Below are 18,592 nucleotides of genomic sequence, written 5' to 3' on the forward strand. Positions count from 1 at the left end.
TATACTTGATATTGAACTCGAGAAGTGTACACATACTACACTGTGTAACGGATAACTAAAAGTGATTCAGCTACTTGCCCCATTCAGTTAGAATGGTGGAAAATAACTGTTACAGTGTTTAATTATCAACTAGCCCTGTTGTGGTCACTCTAAATGTACTCAATTTGTAAACAGTGTTGCCAGCAGAGGAAACCCAATTGTGTCACAATTAGAATATAGACAAGTTTTATTGCCTCATCATTACTATGGTCTACCCTTCCCAATGACTAAACATTGTTTACAGATACCGGTATACTACATTTGAGACCACATACTGATATAAATACATTGTTATTTTACACCTGGGGCAAGTAGCTGAAATGCTTTAGTTCTCTGTTACACATTGTAAAATACCATGGGAACATGGGCAGGTTTTTCTCTACTTACTGCGCTACAAAATCAGTGTTTTAGGTACCTCTTATAGGGACTGTAGCATCACTTACCCTGTAATTGGTGCATAGTCAGAGCCAATATTTGCATCTAGTAGAGACTGATAGAAGGGTGACGTTGGTCCAGATACCAGCAGGGATGATAGAATGCCGACTGCCAATGACTCAAAGGTGTCTGTAATACTGATGACAAATAGCTACAATCAATCAATTTATCAATCAATCAATCAATCAATCAATCAATCAATCCACCAACAAATCAGTCACATAATTGATCACCAAACCAATTAATGAATTATTCAATTACTGTTTTATTCAACCAACCAACCAACCAACCAACCAACCAACCAACCAACCAACCAACTAACCAACCAACCAACCAATGGGTATATCATGTATATTCTGGCATGTATACATTTTCCAGTTATATGTTTTACGTGATTTGTAAAAATGTTCTTATTTCTGTTTCATTGGTCAACACTATTTGAAATCAATTTTTTATAATTTAATGATACACATTAGATTAGAAATATTGAAACGTTCAAAACACTCAAAACTACTGAATGATTTTCGCAATTGGGTCAACTTACTCGCCAAGCAGAAAGTTGATAGATAGTGTGGTTTGTTTGTTTGGGTCAGCAGCCATGGGATCTACTGTACAATAAACATGATCTTGTCTCTGAAATACAATCATGACATTGAGATATCAGTTTATATAAGCTAATGATAGTAAAGTCTTGGTTACCCAGCCTCTCACCACTGGGAGCCCTGCCTACGAGACCATCCCAAACGAGAATCTGGGGAAACGAGACTCCAACTCGCCTGTGCAGGAAGTACCGATCAGAGAAGTGCATGCTGGGGAATACTACACACCCAACATTTTAGGCTAAACAATTTAGGAACTTTCGCGACAAGTTATCACTTCTCAGGCATCGTACATCTAAACTACAACAAACAGGCCTCGTAAGCCCACTTTTTATGACTTGGAAGAAATGTACTGTGTGACGTCCATCACGGGGTAGTTGAAACACAGTTTTCCCAGACTCCCTTTTGAGTGGTCTTGTAGAAGAGCTCCCAGTGGTGAGAGTCTGGGTAACCGAGACTAATGATAGTATGGTATAAATAAGTTTCAAACAAACAAACATTGACAGATAAACAAAGATAAAGAGTTATAAATCTGTTACAAAGTGTTTCTGCCGACGTCTAAAGGTGAAAAAAAACATTCTTGGTTAGATCACTGACAATCTTTGTTTTCTGACACTGAAGCAAAATTACAAATTTATGATACAAATGTTCCGTAAAGTAATATAAGTGTAAATATTTATATCTCAGATCGTCGTAAAATTTGCAAACACAAATAAAATGATACTCATTCTCAATATCACCTGTTTCGCACATGATTTTCTGGCATGCCTTGGTATTCCAGTTCCACGTTAATATACCGGTAAGCTAATGAGGTGATTTTGGAAGCTACAAACTGCTACTTTTTTTGATGAAACGAAAACATCATCCTGTCTATGCCTAAAAAATTGTACAATCTTCACGAATTTGTTTAGCATTCACCAGTTACTTATACGCGACGCTCTATAAAGTAAGCACAAACTGGTGACGTCATTGCAATTTGTGTACAAAAATTGGTGACATCAGCACAATGTATTTTATAAAGTGGTACCACATCAAAACTGCTACATCAAACACAAAGTCTTTCAAAAGTAAATAACCCAATTCTATTGGAAAGTTTTAACAAAGTTTCTGAGAATCTTAAATGATTGCGATTTTCACCAAAATCGAGAAATTGTTGCATATAAACCATATTTCAAACTTGAATTTACTATATTACTAAGTGTATACCTACAGGCATTGTCCATCTCATTTCATTGGGTACTTCAGTATTTGGGTTGATTTTTCTAAATTTACTGAGAGCCTGGCCTTGAATGAACTCTAGGTGGCGCTCCATTGGCATGTCGCCATATGTATAAAACCTTTAAATACATAAAAAAAGACAATTTGACTGTTAGTGTTAACTTTACATTTAATATTGTAAACATTTGGGACAATCGCACAATGTCACACAAGCTCAAAAAACAAACTTTGTTTGTTTAGAGGGGCAGGGGGTCTGGCATCAATGCGGTTGCTGAACTTCATTTTACACTTCTAACCACAAGTTTGAAATCTTCGACACCTTCAACGATAATAACAGATTCTGAATTTATGGATGAGATGTTCATAAGTTGATTAAAAATACTGCTAAATGTGATATACAGTGCCAGGTTTCCGTTAGTAGGTTAATGTTTTTGCACATCATGAATACATTGTAGTTAGCTTTAATAGTGGTGTGACTGCTACAAATTTCATCGTAGTTTACATAATAAATAAATGTGTTGATGTCGCACTTGTGAACGTTCAGGGGTAGTGGGGAGGGAGTTATGGACTAAACAAATGAAGTTTAACCAGAATATATCTTTTTGATATTCCCTTCCTCTGTGACTGAGTTTCTAAATCTTGGCCAAATTAACAACCAGACTAATACAAGCAATACTCACTAAAAGTTTATTCCTAATGTACACCTCACCTTGCATTACTTGGGTGATAATGTGTCGCATGGAACTGTCTCAGCTGTTCAACAGTCAAATCCGGAATTTTCAACGGTTCCCCTCCGGAGTTTGTAGCGTATGTATGACTTGGAAGGATTTTGTTTTGGACATTTAGAGAAAATATTTGATCTGGACTTGTCTGAAAAGAAAAACAAATCATTCATTTAAAGTGATTAATTTACTGACATATATTTTTATCACATTATTGGTATTACTACATTCATACGACTACATCTGACTATTAAAATGTAACTGCGATACTAGACTCTCATACAGTCCTCGGAGTTTCACAGCACTAAAATGGTTATTTTGTATATACCGATTTCTCCTGTGTATACTCGAACATCCTTGTACTGTGCATCACATAGGGCTAATTGGTTGACGTGTTACTACGAAGCTCTGTATTATTGCAAAGCTTTGCAGTAACATGTCAGTGAAGGGTTAGCCCTATGTCATCGGTGAGAGTGCACAGTACAAGGATATTTGAGTACAATTACGCAGTAGATATCAGTACATACAAAACAACCATTTTAGCGATGTCAAGCTGAGAGGACTGTAAGAGAGACTATCGCAATACAAACTATCTTAATTAAACTGTATGTTATGTTATCTTTTATGCTACAATATTCAACTTAGTCTAGTTGAAGTTCCAATACAATATGAGTTATGATTACTACGAACATCTCTACTCACAGAGTCACTACATCTGGTCGAAGTTGAATATTTTACCGTTAATCTGGCTAAACCCCATGCTGGCGAAAGGTAAATAGCACATGTCAGTAGTAATCCATCACAAATTGACAGACAGGTGTAATTGGTTTCTTTCACAAAATTGCTCATTAATAATATAATTAGTGCAGCTGTTTTGCTGTCTGAAACTAAAATCACATGGGGACGATAAAACATCATCACATTTATATGAATGATGTTGGGGTAGCACAGATTTCTGTGCTAGAATAAAGTCTTTGGCTAGACGTAGTCAGTGGAGATGATCAGAGTAATCATAACTTGTAACATATTGGAACTAGACTATACTCCATTAATCTGGGCCTCAGTTCGGCTGAAATATGGCTTGCGAACAGCACTCCTAGTGGCCAAAAGATGAAATCTTTTGTTTTTCTGACAACATGACTAATGTACTGTACTTACTAATGCTCCCTTCATCTCATTGAAGACAATTCCTTTAAATATTATCGGAGACTTTGAATCGTTGACGTCTTCATGTTCTAGCCTCCATCCTTCCTGACTGTGATGAAATACAAAATATAATTAAATTTAAATTGTTGTGTGTCTCAATTTTTATTAGTTAATTGAAAAATTACTTTCCATATTTGAGTAAATGAATCACTAAATTGATATTGAGAATATAAATGTTCACAGACTCTCGGTTCGTAGACTCAAATGAAAATTTCTTTTCACAGAGTCAAAATTTACTTGAAAGTGAGTCCAAATTTGTTGCTGACATCATGTCTGCATCATCAGGGGTGTACTATAATCCCAGCTGTATCCCTCCAGCTTGTTTCTTATATCTCTTCTGAGACACTTGATAACAGCCAGAGTACGCCCCCCTGACAATGCTGTAGAGATGTCAGTGAAAACTAGGGATTGAATTCCAAGAAATTTTTTTCGACTCTGTGAGAACAAATATTCCTTTGATAAATTTAGCACAGTGAATACAATATTCCACCTACACTAGAGTGTGGTGTCAGGTGACACTGCACATAGTAGTCAGGTGACACTGTTCAATTTTTTTCTTCTGATCGAAGTTGACTAAAATGGGTTTGGTAAAAGGAATACCAAGTCTTTTTGTCGATGTTAAATTTTATTAACAATGTTTCGAACCTCACACAGGAGGTCATCTTCAGGGTTGAGTAGCATAGTGCGTCAAGTTATTAAAAACCGACAGTGGAAAGCTAAATATGTTTAGTACACAATACCTGAAATCCATTTCTTTGAGTCTAGGAAAGAAGACAGCGTCTAGATAAACTGACATAAGGTTCTCAAAATCTTTGGAATTCTGACTTGAAAACGGATACACTGTGTAGTCATTGGCTGTGAAATGAAAACAAAAATTGTAACATAGTAGTGTAAATGTAACAAAAATGAAACGAAAAAAAAAAAAATTCTGAAAAAAATAGACAAGAGTTATAGATACCTGTATGGCGATGTATAACAATAACATAATGGAGGTAGAAATGAAAGATTGTTTTCAGCACCAACCTTTGATGACTTGAGTAGGTATGTTTAAATGTAGACTTGATTCATTTTTAGTCAATTTGAAATCATACTGGTAGACTTTTAAAAAATTTTCATTATATATTTTTTTCATGTCTGAGTGTCTAGGTTCAGGTTTTCTATTGTTTTCCAAATGGTCTCTGTGTTGTTTAATTCTTCCTATCAAATGTAAAAGACATTGCAGATTGGAAGAACACTTTTATATTAATTTTAAGTTGATGTCAGTTCCCTCATCCATTATTTCTGGAGAGACTTCACAATTTTTGTGGTTTTATTAGTTTTTTCTTGAATACGTAAAAAAAAAGTTTACGGTTGGCAGTAAAAAAACTAGATCAAGTAACTGAAACCAAGCAATTATTTCTTTTTGGCCTTATAATGAAATGATGGAAAAACATGTTGACCTTTTGAAAAGTCTAATTTTAAGAGTGATTTGATAGAACAAAGGCTAAACGTCAATGACAGAGATAACTGTAAATCCAGGGTATGGTCAAGTGAAATCTGTTTCACTGAGCAGTGCATGTAGAACCCACTGCACATACACAATACATGGTGTGGTATTGGCTGGGATGCGAAGAATCTTGGAAGTGGCAAAAGTTCCATAACATATATTGTGACTGTGACTGTGTTATTAAAGGGGCACAAGCTGAGTTTATAAGTTTTTTACTCAAATGAAAAAACTTAAACACATTTGTAAAACCGCACTCCAGTATGACGTTAAAATCGATGTGTGCCTTCAATGACAATACGATTGTCTTCTGGCATTGTTAGAACAGTTGATTGCAGGGATTTCCTGAACATTTTTTGATACGTATCATAAATTACATCATTGGATCAATTACAACTTTTATTTCAATACTAGGTTTGAATTCAGTCAATTGCAAGTGGTGGTTAAGTGTACTACAGTAAGTACAATACTGTGAGTACTGTGTGCAGCAAAAACTACGCCTAAGGACATATAAGCTCAGCTTGTGCCCCTTTAACGCACCGATAAGCCTTACATCAATATTCGATATACAAATGTACTGAAAATAATGATTATAATTACCAGTCATAGCATTGAGGAAAGTTGACAGTGATCTTGTCAACATTTTAAAGAATGGATCTCGTACTGGATATTTGTGACTACCACATAGTACAGTGTGTTCTAATATATGGGGTACTCCTGTGTCGTCCATTGGTGTTGTACGAAATCCAACACTGAAAAAAAAACAAAAAAACAACAAAAGAAATCTCATATTACTTGTGCTTGGACAATGAGTGTAAGTACACATAAAAATACTGCCAATTGTAATGCGTACAACTGAAATCCAATGTCTGATATATACAAACAGTGGGAGAAACACACCTCATTTATGAAAACATCCCTACAGGATAATGGAACATCCCATGGACTTTGGCCGAGTAATTATCTAACAGTATAATATAGCTATACCATATAGACTTCCATTGTAAAAGACAACCTATTTTGAGAGAAAATCACTCTTTTGGAAATAACTTGAAAACCACTGATTGGATCGCTTTCATTTAATTGAACAATTCTTCCTCTATACACCTTAAGCAACGTCCCTACCAAATTTTTAAATCTATCGATCCAGTGGTTTATCACTTTAACTTGATCACATACACACTAAAAAAAATGTTTAGGGTCGGCAGCTTAAACTATAGTCAGTTGATGAGCTATCAGAAACAAACAATTTTTTTATTTGGCCTTAATAGAAATTTGCTGTACACTGAAACAAGACATTGTGGATAATAAACAAAGTTAGTAGCTTGATATATTTTAATCCAAGACCAAACAATGTTGTTTTGAGAGGTGTGATAGATAATGTAAGATGCAATAGACTATTAATGCAAAAGACTCCCTAGGCCAAGGACTTTTCATGCAAAAGACTCCCTAGGCCAAGGACGTTTTCAATTACGGAGTAGGATCTTACCTACTCTAAAAATTATCAATATTAACTTGAAAAGGATAATAAAACATACAACGATCCTATTTTCTTCCTTATCCACACATTACATATAATTGTCAAATGAATATTTCACCCAGATATGAGGTGAAGAGGTGAAAATCGGGCTTATGCAAATGAGTAAACTTGTCTGCATATGCAAACATGGCATTGTAAGGGTTACAGGGGCACAGGCTGAGTTTAGACGGTTTTTGGATGCAATTTTTGTTGCCTCTGAAGTGTTACATATTGTATTCTACTTACTGAAGCACACTTATTCATTACTTGATACTGGTATAATTCAATCCTGGTATTTAGATATAATATATGAAAGATTTGGTGATGTAATTGTTGGTACGTATCAACAAATCTGAAGAAATCCCTGTCATTACATGAACAACGCACACGTTAGATGGTTGGTTAAAAGTTAAACAACGCATGAGTTGGATGGTTGGTTAGAAGTTTCATGCAACAGCTACATGAATCGTTGTAAACACTATACTTGATTAGTTTAGCCATGGTTTTATGTAAAGTATTTTGTATTACTAAAACCGTCTAAACTCAGCCTGTGCCCCTTTAATAAGGCATCTAGTAGTCTAGCTGCTAGACCTTGGGCTTTCTTGTGATAGTGATAAATAGGAGGGTTAGGTGAATCGGTCTATCACCCTTAGCAACCCATGGTCACCTTCACCGTGAACAGAATAGCCTGAGTGATCTAGTAACATGACTACGCATGTACATGTAGTTGAGATACCATCATACCTTTTCTGTGTAAAGTGGAAGGCAATACAAAGAGAAACACAGGAATTTCACTATTTTTTTATTAATTTTCACTTTATTTTCCTTGAAGTCTTGCAGGACAAATCATTCAAAATACAATAGAATAGTTGTCAATTGTAGTTATATTGGAAGAGTGCCAAGAATCTATCACTGTAGCAGTGACGGTACAGAGATCACATGGATTAAGGATTTTTAATTTATAAAACAGTTTTATCATGGCATCCCACTAGTATACTTGAAAAATAAATGTAAAACAACATATGCCAAATACTCAATTGTGACTCAATAAATTACAAAAGACTGATAAATGTGTAAAAATGTTTGTTATTGTACGTACAATAACACTTTCTATACATTTTATAATGTTTGCAATTTATTGAGTTGCAAACACAGATTTGGTATACATATCGTTTCACATTGATTTTTCAAGTGGGACTAAGATAAGATTGTTTTATAAAATCCAAAATAAATACCCAATCCTCATCCATATGGCCACTTCAATTTTCACTTTATTTTCCTTGAAGTCTTACAAGTTACAGGCAAACCATTCACATACAATAGACTAGTTGTCAATCATAGTCTTACTGGAAGAATGCCAAGAATCTATTTTTGTAGCAGTGACGTTATGTCTATTTCAACAAGTACAACAAACAGTTCCACTGTATCGGCTCTACTTCCTGGTATAACATGGTCATACACTATTTCTATATCCAGAGTCAAAAGTTAAATTATAATATATTATATTATAATCATATTATATGATTTTTTATTATATTTAGATACATTATGACATGTTCAATTACAATGTTTCACTTCTTAAATTTCAAAAATAAAGTTCCCCTTCGTTGTAAATTAAGACATGATTTTCTCTTTCATTTTGTTTTCATTGAAGTTCTTAACTACTCACAGAAAAATAGATTTCTAATTTATATTTGTTTTAGACTTTGATCCTTCAAATTTCTAGGTCACTGTAAACTTGATATCAACAATGTTCTGAACTGTGACGGATCAATTTGACTTACAAACTATAAAGTTAAACGTAAAACAGGTTTCACGAGGTCAGATTGTGTTGGTAAAATTTGGATAGCTATCCATATCATTGAATAAATGTTACAAATAAATTCAAACTTTGTACTGCATTAAAATACTTGAATAGATGTTATTCATTATTTTGAAATTTCAATCGGTCATTAGGACCAAAAAGTAGCTGTAACTCTCCATAACTGTTGGTCCTTACAGAAATCTGTTGGACTCACACCAACCAACCAGTGTTAAATTTCACACACAGCGTGATAGAATTAATGTCACTGGATAGTTTTGAAATTTACTCAAGGGTTGTGAAATCTGGAGGTATAATGTCTGAATAATTGTTCTTATGTTTCATCGGTTGCAGATATGAAGTACGACTGGTTGAATATACAATGTAGGCTGTACGATTGGTGATACGACTGGTCACAGATTATATGTAGTATGATGGGTTAACGGGTCGGTTGAGCCAGTTTTTGTATTTGTGTGAGTCACATGTTCAAGTCCCAGTTTGAGATACCATTTCTAGATATCATTAATTAAATAACTGAAATCTGTTGACAAGTATTAATCTACAGCCGAATGCAGATCTTTATTTTGGCAGCAAGTATATCAATCTCTCGTCGAAATGTACACATTGGGTTTGATACTAGATCCAGATCTTTTTCTGCCTTTCTAAGCAAAATGTTATCAGCTTGTCGTCGACCTCCATTTGACTGACTCTGCTCATACAACTTTACATGTATATGTGCTCTGACAAAATAAGCTTTCTCATTGGTTTCTGAGTCAGGATTCTTTGCAAGTATGATTTTTCAATGATTTTCAGCCCTTCCAGATATTTCCCAAGGTCAGAAAAAGATCTTGCGAACTCTGTCAACTCTTGCCAGATAATTTAACCATAGGCTTCTGCGGCTTCCAAACATTTCACTGGATTTCTGTAGTGCTCAGACAAAGCAAGCTGGTGAAGGAACCGTGGTACATTTCCATTGTACAGACGCAGAGAGGCCTTTAACAACAGCTTTCTAATATCACACCAACACTGCGACTTACACAGTTTGTCATCGGATTCTTCCAGTACACCTTGCAGAACTTTTAACATCTTCTCAAATAGTTTGCTAAGTCTTACATGTTCTGTAAGACTATAATATATTTGATGCCCAGAATGTTGGTCAACATCCAACATCCACACTGGAATCCAATTTGCGATCACAAATAACTTCAACTGATGTCTCTTATTTTCAACTCTCCATGTCAGAAGTTCGTCAAATTCAGCTGGAAAGTCTTTTTCCAAAGTCTCTAATGCTCTCTGTACCCAGCGCTTGTCATACTTTAAGTAGTACTGTTGAAACTGATCAAAGATTTGTGTGATCACTTCACTACACTTCTGTTGATTGGGACAGTCTGTAGCTAGAAGCTGTCGTAAGTGCTGGAATAAACTAACCAGTAAAGCAAAGAACGTGTAATGATTCCCTACTGCATTAGCACTGATACTCTGTGTATATTTTACAGCAGCTTCACTATATTCTTCGAGGTACATCAAACAATCACCATAAATTTTTAGTGCGCCAGAATCTACATGTATACTATCTCCAAGTTCTGAAAGTAATTCAATGGCTTTCCTTATTGCCTCTCCATCATCTACTGCATTGGTAAAATCTGTTGAATAGTGTCCTCTGAAATAGGTGCCCAAACGTATTTGTACTTTTGCAGCAAGAACAATGTTCTTTATTCTATGGTCCATAACATCCATTACCAGCTTCATATCTTGTTCTGCCTTTCTAAGCAATGATTTATCACGTTGTCTGCTTTCTCCATGGCATGGTTGTGTACTTGGTTTTAGCTCATTATGCTGTCTATCATACATCTTCACATATATATGAGCTCTGACACAATAAGCATTCCAGTTGGACTTTGGATCAGGATTCTTTGCAAGCGATTTTTCACAGATATTCAGCCCTTCCTCATGTTTTTCAAGATCAGACAAAGATCTTGCAAACATTGACAACTCTTTCCAGATATTTTCATCACTGGATTCTGCAGCTTCAAAACATTTCATGGGATCTTCATAGTGTTCAGTGAAACCTAATGTTTTGATAAAACTTTGCATGTTAGAATCATGATCCAGAGTTGGTGCGTTGAAAAGCAGCTTTGCAATATAGCACCAGCATTGTGATATACATCGTCTGTCTTTAGACGCTTCCAGAATATTTTTGAGAAGTGTTAGCATCTTTTCAAGCAGGTTACTGAGTCCCTTGAACCAGTCATCATATTGGTTTGTGTGTTGTTTTCCTGATGGTCTTTTCACATCATTAATCCAAAGACGCATCCAACTCACAACCATAAATAACTGCCATTTACATCTTTCTTCATCTAACATTATAACATCTTCAGATTCTCTGACAGCACATTCATAGAGAGTATTTGCCTGTTCATACCCTGGAGGTGACTGTTGACTCTCATCGTAACAGTCAAATGCCAAAGAATAGGCCTGCTCTGCAATACATCTCACCAAAGCACACTGTTGTTCTTCTGCGGAAAGAACAGACTCACCCCAGAAGAAGGTCTGCAGTTGTTTTGAGAAGACTTCTGATTTCTCTTGCATGCCTTTTCTTCTATACACATACACAAGGTTGGCCAAAGCATTCAAATTCCAGGGATCTTCCTCCAAGACTTTCTCGAAGTAGTCACAATCTTTTAAGTTCTCTTCAAGTTGGAAATCCAAAACGCCCAGCGTGTTCCACGGACCATAGCAGACTGGACCACTTTCATTTTCAAGTTGATTGTTGATACTTTCATAGCGAGACTTTAAGACTTTTCTGTCGGTTTTCTCATCCAACATTTTAAGTGGGAGGTGAAAATGTCCACATTCATCTGGGCAAGTTGGTAATTTTGATAGGCGTTGCACTACATGAGCTTCCATATTCTTCGGCTGTATGCACTTACAGTACCAGTTTACAATCAATGCTACGTTTAGGGTGTTGTGTTGCTAAAGAGTACCTACTAACACATTTTTATTTGTTTAAATATCTCTGATCGATATTACATTGTCACAAAGTTATATCTGGAAATATATGTCATAGTTATAAATAGACCAGTAGGTAAACACAACTTTGGGTATGTTGCTTGCAATGACAACTGTCCAAAATCTTAACGTATTGACATACTTCATGAGTAAACACAAGTGATAACTTCAACGAAAACAAAGTGAAACAAAAAATGGAGTTCTAAAAACTCATTTACCTGGAGTGCATTTTGATTTGATCATATGGTTTAATCTGACATGTTGCTTGAATTATTTACAGAATACATCGTCGCAAACAGAGAGAGGCTCGGAGAAAACGAAATTGGTTAATCATGTAGACTTGTCACATGACTGCAGTAGTTATTAGTTTTTTTAAGTTAATAAATCTAGTACACTTTATGATATCAAAATTATTTTTTTAACAAACACCACAAATAGTGTCTGAGTTCAGTCTGCACATCTCTTTAAGCTGCAACAGGAACATTTTTCAAAACCCTTTTGTTAGATAATATCATAACTAGGCAAAGCCCATAAGCTCGCGCAGGGTAGATTCATTTGTGACCGGCTGCCTGGGCCAGGGTTGATACACTTGATTTGGGTCATTTTCCAGGGGTATTGACCATCAAAATTTATTTTATTGAATGACAACTAATTCTCTGACATGGACGAGAAGTAAAGCAAGTCAACACTCTATGCAGTTGTTGGTTTCAAAAACCATCATAGCCATTAGATTAATATTGTTCATTTTCAATCAGCCAACTTATCATAGACCCTCCACCAATGTACGTTGGTCTTTGGACAATTCAACTCGATGATTTAGGAATGTTACTGTACCAACAAACATAGGAAAGTAGATATTCTTTTTAAAACATATAAAAAAAACAATTATCGACAATATAAACATCAAAACCCCACTTCCACAACCCGGAAATTAAACTGCGCTATGTCGTCAGTGGTACGTATCGCGTACCGCCGTGCATCAAACTTCCAAATAGTGAAACAATTTCTCCTTGTGGTACAGTGATGACTCGATACTCGTTACAATGTTACGATAATCGTGCCAACAGGCCTACTGTTACAACATTGAAATGCATGGTGATGTTATGTCGCCTATGATATACGATGATACGGTAGCGCGTGGAGAATGCACGTAGTATATAGAAGGCGCATGCGTAGTCAGTGCGCGCCGCAATGCATCATTGGGAGAACCACCAAATTTTTTCGCATAGTATATACGACGCGCATGCGTACTAGACATTGAGCCGCTTCGCGGCAGCTTTGCTGCCGCTGCGCGAGCTATAAGGCTTAAAAAAATTTGTTTGGTTCTGGTTACCTGACCGCATCTAGTTTTTCACGTCGACCCTAAACTTTATTGCACTGTTGATTGATGAAATTCAGTTTTGTTAGCAACTCAAAAAAATTAAAAAAACTACCAACTTGTGATGAGTTCGTTTGTAAATAGTTTAGTAAACAAAAACATTACATTACTTATGCTTTGTAATGAGTGTAAAGGCACATAAAAATACTGTCAATGGCAATGTGCACAACTGAAATCCAATGTCTGATATACACATACAGTGGGAGAAACACACCTCAAATATAAAAACACCCCTACAGAATAATGGGATATCCCATGGACTTTAGCCAAGTGATTATGTAAAATTATATCACCATACTTCCACTGTGAAAGACACCCATTTTGACAGAAAATCACTCTTTACGAAATAACTTGAAAACCACTGATCGGATCGCTTTCCTTTGAACAATATTTCTTGTACACACCCATAAGCAATTTTGAAATCAATCGATACAGTGGTTTATCACTTTAAGTTGATCAGATGCACACACACACACACACAGACACACACACACACACACACACAGACAAAACTCGATGCCTATAGTATGCTGAACCTGAGTTTTAAAAAAAATTACAATGAAATAGAAGTATTAAAATCTCACCACTTTTAAGATTACCTTTTTGAATGTTAAAAAAATGTTTAGGGTCAGCAGCTTAAACTAGATCAGGTTCTTGAAAACAAACACTTTTTTTTTTATTTGGCCTTAGATGAGATCTGCTGTACACTGAGACAAGGCATTGTGGGAAATAAACACAGTTAGCAGCTTGATATATTTTTAATTATATATCGGGAGTACTCGTTTGATATAATATTTGTTTGGCCATTCTTATTTGTTTGTTTCCCAACTTTTTAAAGCAGTTTTATTGTGTCCTCTAAGGGTATAACCATGTGTTTGTTCTTGACTTTGAACTATCCAATGATCAGTTAAGCAAAAACTTTAGCATTCCTTCTTTTGTAATAAAACCGATAGCCTTTCCTTCTTCAGTGGCCATTTCGTAAGTTGTATTGACAGTGCAACATATTATCTGATATACTCATCATGGACCTCTCCAATGAGGAACTTGTCTATAACGAAGAAGGTGGCACGGCTACAGAGGCATCCATGTCTAAACACACCCGACCTGTGCCTGGTCCTGAACAGGCACTCAAACCAGTCGACAGTACTAGCATATTGGAACCTGGAAACCCATCACCATCAGCCGATGCGGTTTCACAATATGCAATTCCATGTTCTGGAATTAATCCAACTATACCAATACAGACTTTGAATAATACTACTCACAAGAAAGGACAATATACATATAACTCAACACTTGATGCAAGAATCGAAGAATGAGATGTTTGAAAAGGTATCTCATCCCCCACCAGTCTCGGACAGGCAGCAGGGTAGTGAATTAGATGGTCAGGTTGCAACAGCCACGGGTGGAATGGACGCTGACGTACAAGACAATAACAGTCAGCATGGTGGACTCCGTTCCCCTCCACACATGAGCAACCTGGCTGACGATGCATTGAGCTAATGTGTAGAAAAAGCTCAGCACCTTCATGATGACATGGATGAGATAATGGATTCAGTCTCACAAATTAATCATCCCAACCTGTCACAGGCATCGCTCTCTGTTCACAACAGTAGTACACAGCGAAGTGACATTTTACTAGGTAAATGCGGCTTATGCTCACCGTCAGATTCTTCGGATGACGATGATGATAAGGAAGTCTACTCTACATGTATATACAGTCATTCCAAATCAGTTTGTAGTATCTGATGTAAAATCAGAATTATATGAAGGAAGACGAAGTGAGATATAACAGGTCCCTCCAAGCCCAACCCAGTTACATCTCACTTATTAATTGTCAAATGAATGATTTACCCAGATATGAGGTGAAGAGGTGAAACCTGGGCTAATGCAAAAGACTTAACTTGCCTGCATATATGTATATGCAGATGTGGCATTGTAAGGGTTAATAAGGTATGTAGTAGTCTAGCTGCTAGACTTCGAGCTTTCTTCTGATAGACATGAGGGTGGAATCAAGCTATGATCCTCACTAGCGATTTTTGGTCACCTTCACAGTGAGCAGAATAGCCAAGGGGTCTAGCAGCAAAATTAGGCATGCAGTTGAGATACCATCAGACATTTTCTGTGTAAAGTGGAAGGCAAGAACAACAGAAAGATGGGAATTTCACCTTTTTTTTTTAATTTTCACTTTATTTTCCTCGAAGTCTTACACAGGCAGATTGCTCAAAATACAATAGAGTAGTTGTCAATTATAAACATATTGGAAGATTGTCAAGAATCTATCACTGTAGCAGTAACAGTAAAGAGATCACATGGACGAGGTTTAGGTATATATTTTGGATTTTTAAATTTATAAAATAATTTTATCATGGCTTTCTACTTGAATGTTTATTATTGTATGTATAATAACAAATGTTTTACATATTTTGTACTGTTTGCAATTGACAACAATTTGTAAAGTTTGATTTTTTAAGTTGGAGATAAAATTATTTAAATTTATAAATTAAAAATCCAAAATAAATACCTAATCCTCATCCATATGGCCACTTCAATTTTCACTTTATTTTCCTTGAAGTCTTATAAGTTACAGGCAAACCATTCACATACAATAGACTAGTTGTCAATCATAGTCTTACTGGAAGAATGCCAAGAATCTATTTTTGTAGCAGTGTCGTTATGTCTATTTCAACAAGTACAACAAACAGTTCCACTGTATCGGCTCTACTTCCTGGTATAACATGGTCATATATTATTTTAAAAGCTACATCATTATAATATTATATTATATCATTATATCATATTATATTATATTATATTACATGTATATTATTTTATTTTATATTATATTATATTTTATCATATTTTATTATTTTATATTATATTATATTATATTTAGATACATTGTTACATGCTCAATTACAATATTTTCAATTCTTAAAATTAATAAAAAGTTCCCCTTCATTGTAAATTTACAAATGTTTTTTCTTTCACTTTGTTTTCATTGAAGTTCTTCACTACTCACAGAACAATAGATTTCTTATCTATAATTGTTTTAGACTTTGATCCTTCAAATTGCTGACCAGCATATAAATCACTTCTTGTTAATCACAATGTATTATACAATGCACTAGCAAAGTTGAACAAAAAATATGGAATATGGTCGTTCTACGTCACAACAACACGTGTTGGTGTCATGACAATGCATGTCTATGTCACTGGTTTTACAGTGTTTGAAGTACGAGTCAAAATGTTCAAAATTACTTCCCCCAATTTTTCTTTTGATATTACTGGCACTGGTATAATTATGTTATTCTCCAATATTTTTCTTCATTCAGCGGGAAGAAAACTATCTAGCAACTCATAGTGACAAAGGGCCCTTAGGTCACTCATATTTTCCTTGGCTGAATGAAGTAAAGTATTGGGGAATAACATCAACAACATATACAAACACAGATGCAAAAACTGCAAATTTTTGATGAATGAATCACTCATCCACATTATCTGCAAACAAAATCCAAAAGAGATCACAGTCCTCTCCCGATCCTCACTGATTCTCATGAATGGCTCAAATGAGTCTGAATGGCTTGGACATCATGATTAGTCAAGACAATAATAATTAGAGAAATTCAACCAACCACATGTGTTTTAATATAATCATTGTAACCTATGTCACTGAAAACTTGGTATCAACAATGCTCTGAACTGTGACGGATCAATTTGACTTACAAACTATAAAGTTAAACGTAAAACAGGTTTCACGAGGTCAGATTGTGTTGGTAAAATTTGGATAGCTATCCATATCATTGAATAAATGTTACAAATAAATTCAAACTTTGTACTGCATTAAAATACTTGAATAGATGTTATTCATTATTTTGAAATTTCAATCGGTCATTAGGACCAAAAAGTAGCTGTAACTCTCCATAACTGTTGGTCCTTACAGAAATCTGTTGGACTCACACCAACCAACCATTGTTAAATTTCACACATAGCGTGATAGAATTAATGTCACTGGATAGTTTTGAAATTTACTCAAGGGTTGTGAAATCTGGAGGTATAATGTCTGAATAATTGTTCTTATGTTTCATCGGTTGCAGATATGAAGTACGACTGGTTGAATACAGGCTGTACGATTGGTGATACGACTGTTCACAGATTATATGTAGTATGATGGGTTAACGGGTCGGTTGAGCCAGTTTTTGTATTAAATTTTGTGTGAGTCACATGTTCAAGTCCCAGTTTGAGATACCATTTCTAGATATCATTAATTAAATAACTGAAATCTGTTGACAAGTATTAATCTACAGCCGAATGCAGATCTTTATTTTGGCAGCAAGAATATCAATCTCTCGTCGAAATGTACACATTGGGTTTGATACTAAATCCAGATCTTTTTCTGCCTTTCTAAGCAAAATGTTATCAGCTTGTCTTCGACCTCCATTTGACTGACTCTGCTCATACAACTTTACATGTATATGTGCTCTGACAAAATAAGCTTTCTCATTGGTTTCTGAGTCAGGATTCTTTGCAAGTGATTTTTCAATGATTTTCAGCCCTTCCAGATATTTCCCCAGGTCAGAAAAAGATCTTGCGAACTCTGTCAACTCTTGCCAGATAATTTCATCATTGGACTCTGCGGCTTCCAAACATTTCATTGGATTTCTATAATGTTCAGAGAGAGCAAGCTTGTGAAGGAACTGTGGTACATTTCCATTGTACAGATGCAGAGAAGCCTTTAACAACAGCTTTCCAATATCACACCAACACTGCGACTTACACAGTTTGTCATCGGATTCTTCCAGTACATCTTGCAGAACTTTTAACATCTTCTCAAGTAGTTTGCTAAGTCTTACATGTTCTGTAAGACTGTAATGCCCAGAATGTTGGTCAACATCCAACATCCACACTGAAATCCAATTTGCGATCACAAATAACTTCAAGTGATGTCTCTTATTTTCAACTCTCCTTGTCAGAAGGTCATCAAATTCAACTGGAAAACTTCTTTCCAAAGTTTCTAATGTTTTTTGTACCCACCACTTGTCATACTTTAAGTAGTACTGTTGAAACTCATCAAAGATCTGTGTGATCACTTCACTACACTTCTGTTGATTGGGACAGTCTGTAGCTAGAAGCTGTCGTAAGTGCTGGAATAAACTAACCAGTAAAGCAAAGAACGTGTAATG

The 18,592-nt window shown here is 35.5% G+C and overlaps 1 protein-coding gene across 1 annotated transcript in view; it reads right to left on the reverse strand.

Moving 5' to 3' along the window:
• LOC144450468 (presequence protease, mitochondrial-like) overlaps nt 1-18,592 on the reverse strand; it is a 44,233-nt gene that overhangs the window by 11,917 nt on the left and 13,724 nt on the right. The window contains exons 4-10 of the mRNA XM_078141079.1: nt 6,303-6,454; nt 4,960-5,074; nt 4,172-4,268; nt 3,001-3,161; nt 2,284-2,410; nt 1,019-1,107; nt 483-611 (exon numbers count right to left, since the gene is read on the reverse strand). Coding sequence (XP_077997205.1) covers nt 483-611; nt 1,019-1,107; nt 2,284-2,410; nt 3,001-3,161; nt 4,172-4,268; nt 4,960-5,074; nt 6,303-6,454 — 870 coding nt within the window. The remainder of the gene's footprint in view (nt 1-482; nt 612-1,018; nt 1,108-2,283; nt 2,411-3,000; nt 3,162-4,171; nt 4,269-4,959; nt 5,075-6,302; nt 6,455-18,592) is intronic.

The sequence above is a fragment of the Glandiceps talaboti genome, chromosome 20 (assembly GCF_964340395.1).
Source record: "Glandiceps talaboti chromosome 20, keGlaTala1.1, whole genome shotgun sequence".
Lineage (NCBI taxonomy): Eukaryota > Metazoa > Hemichordata > Enteropneusta > Spengelidae > Glandiceps > Glandiceps talaboti.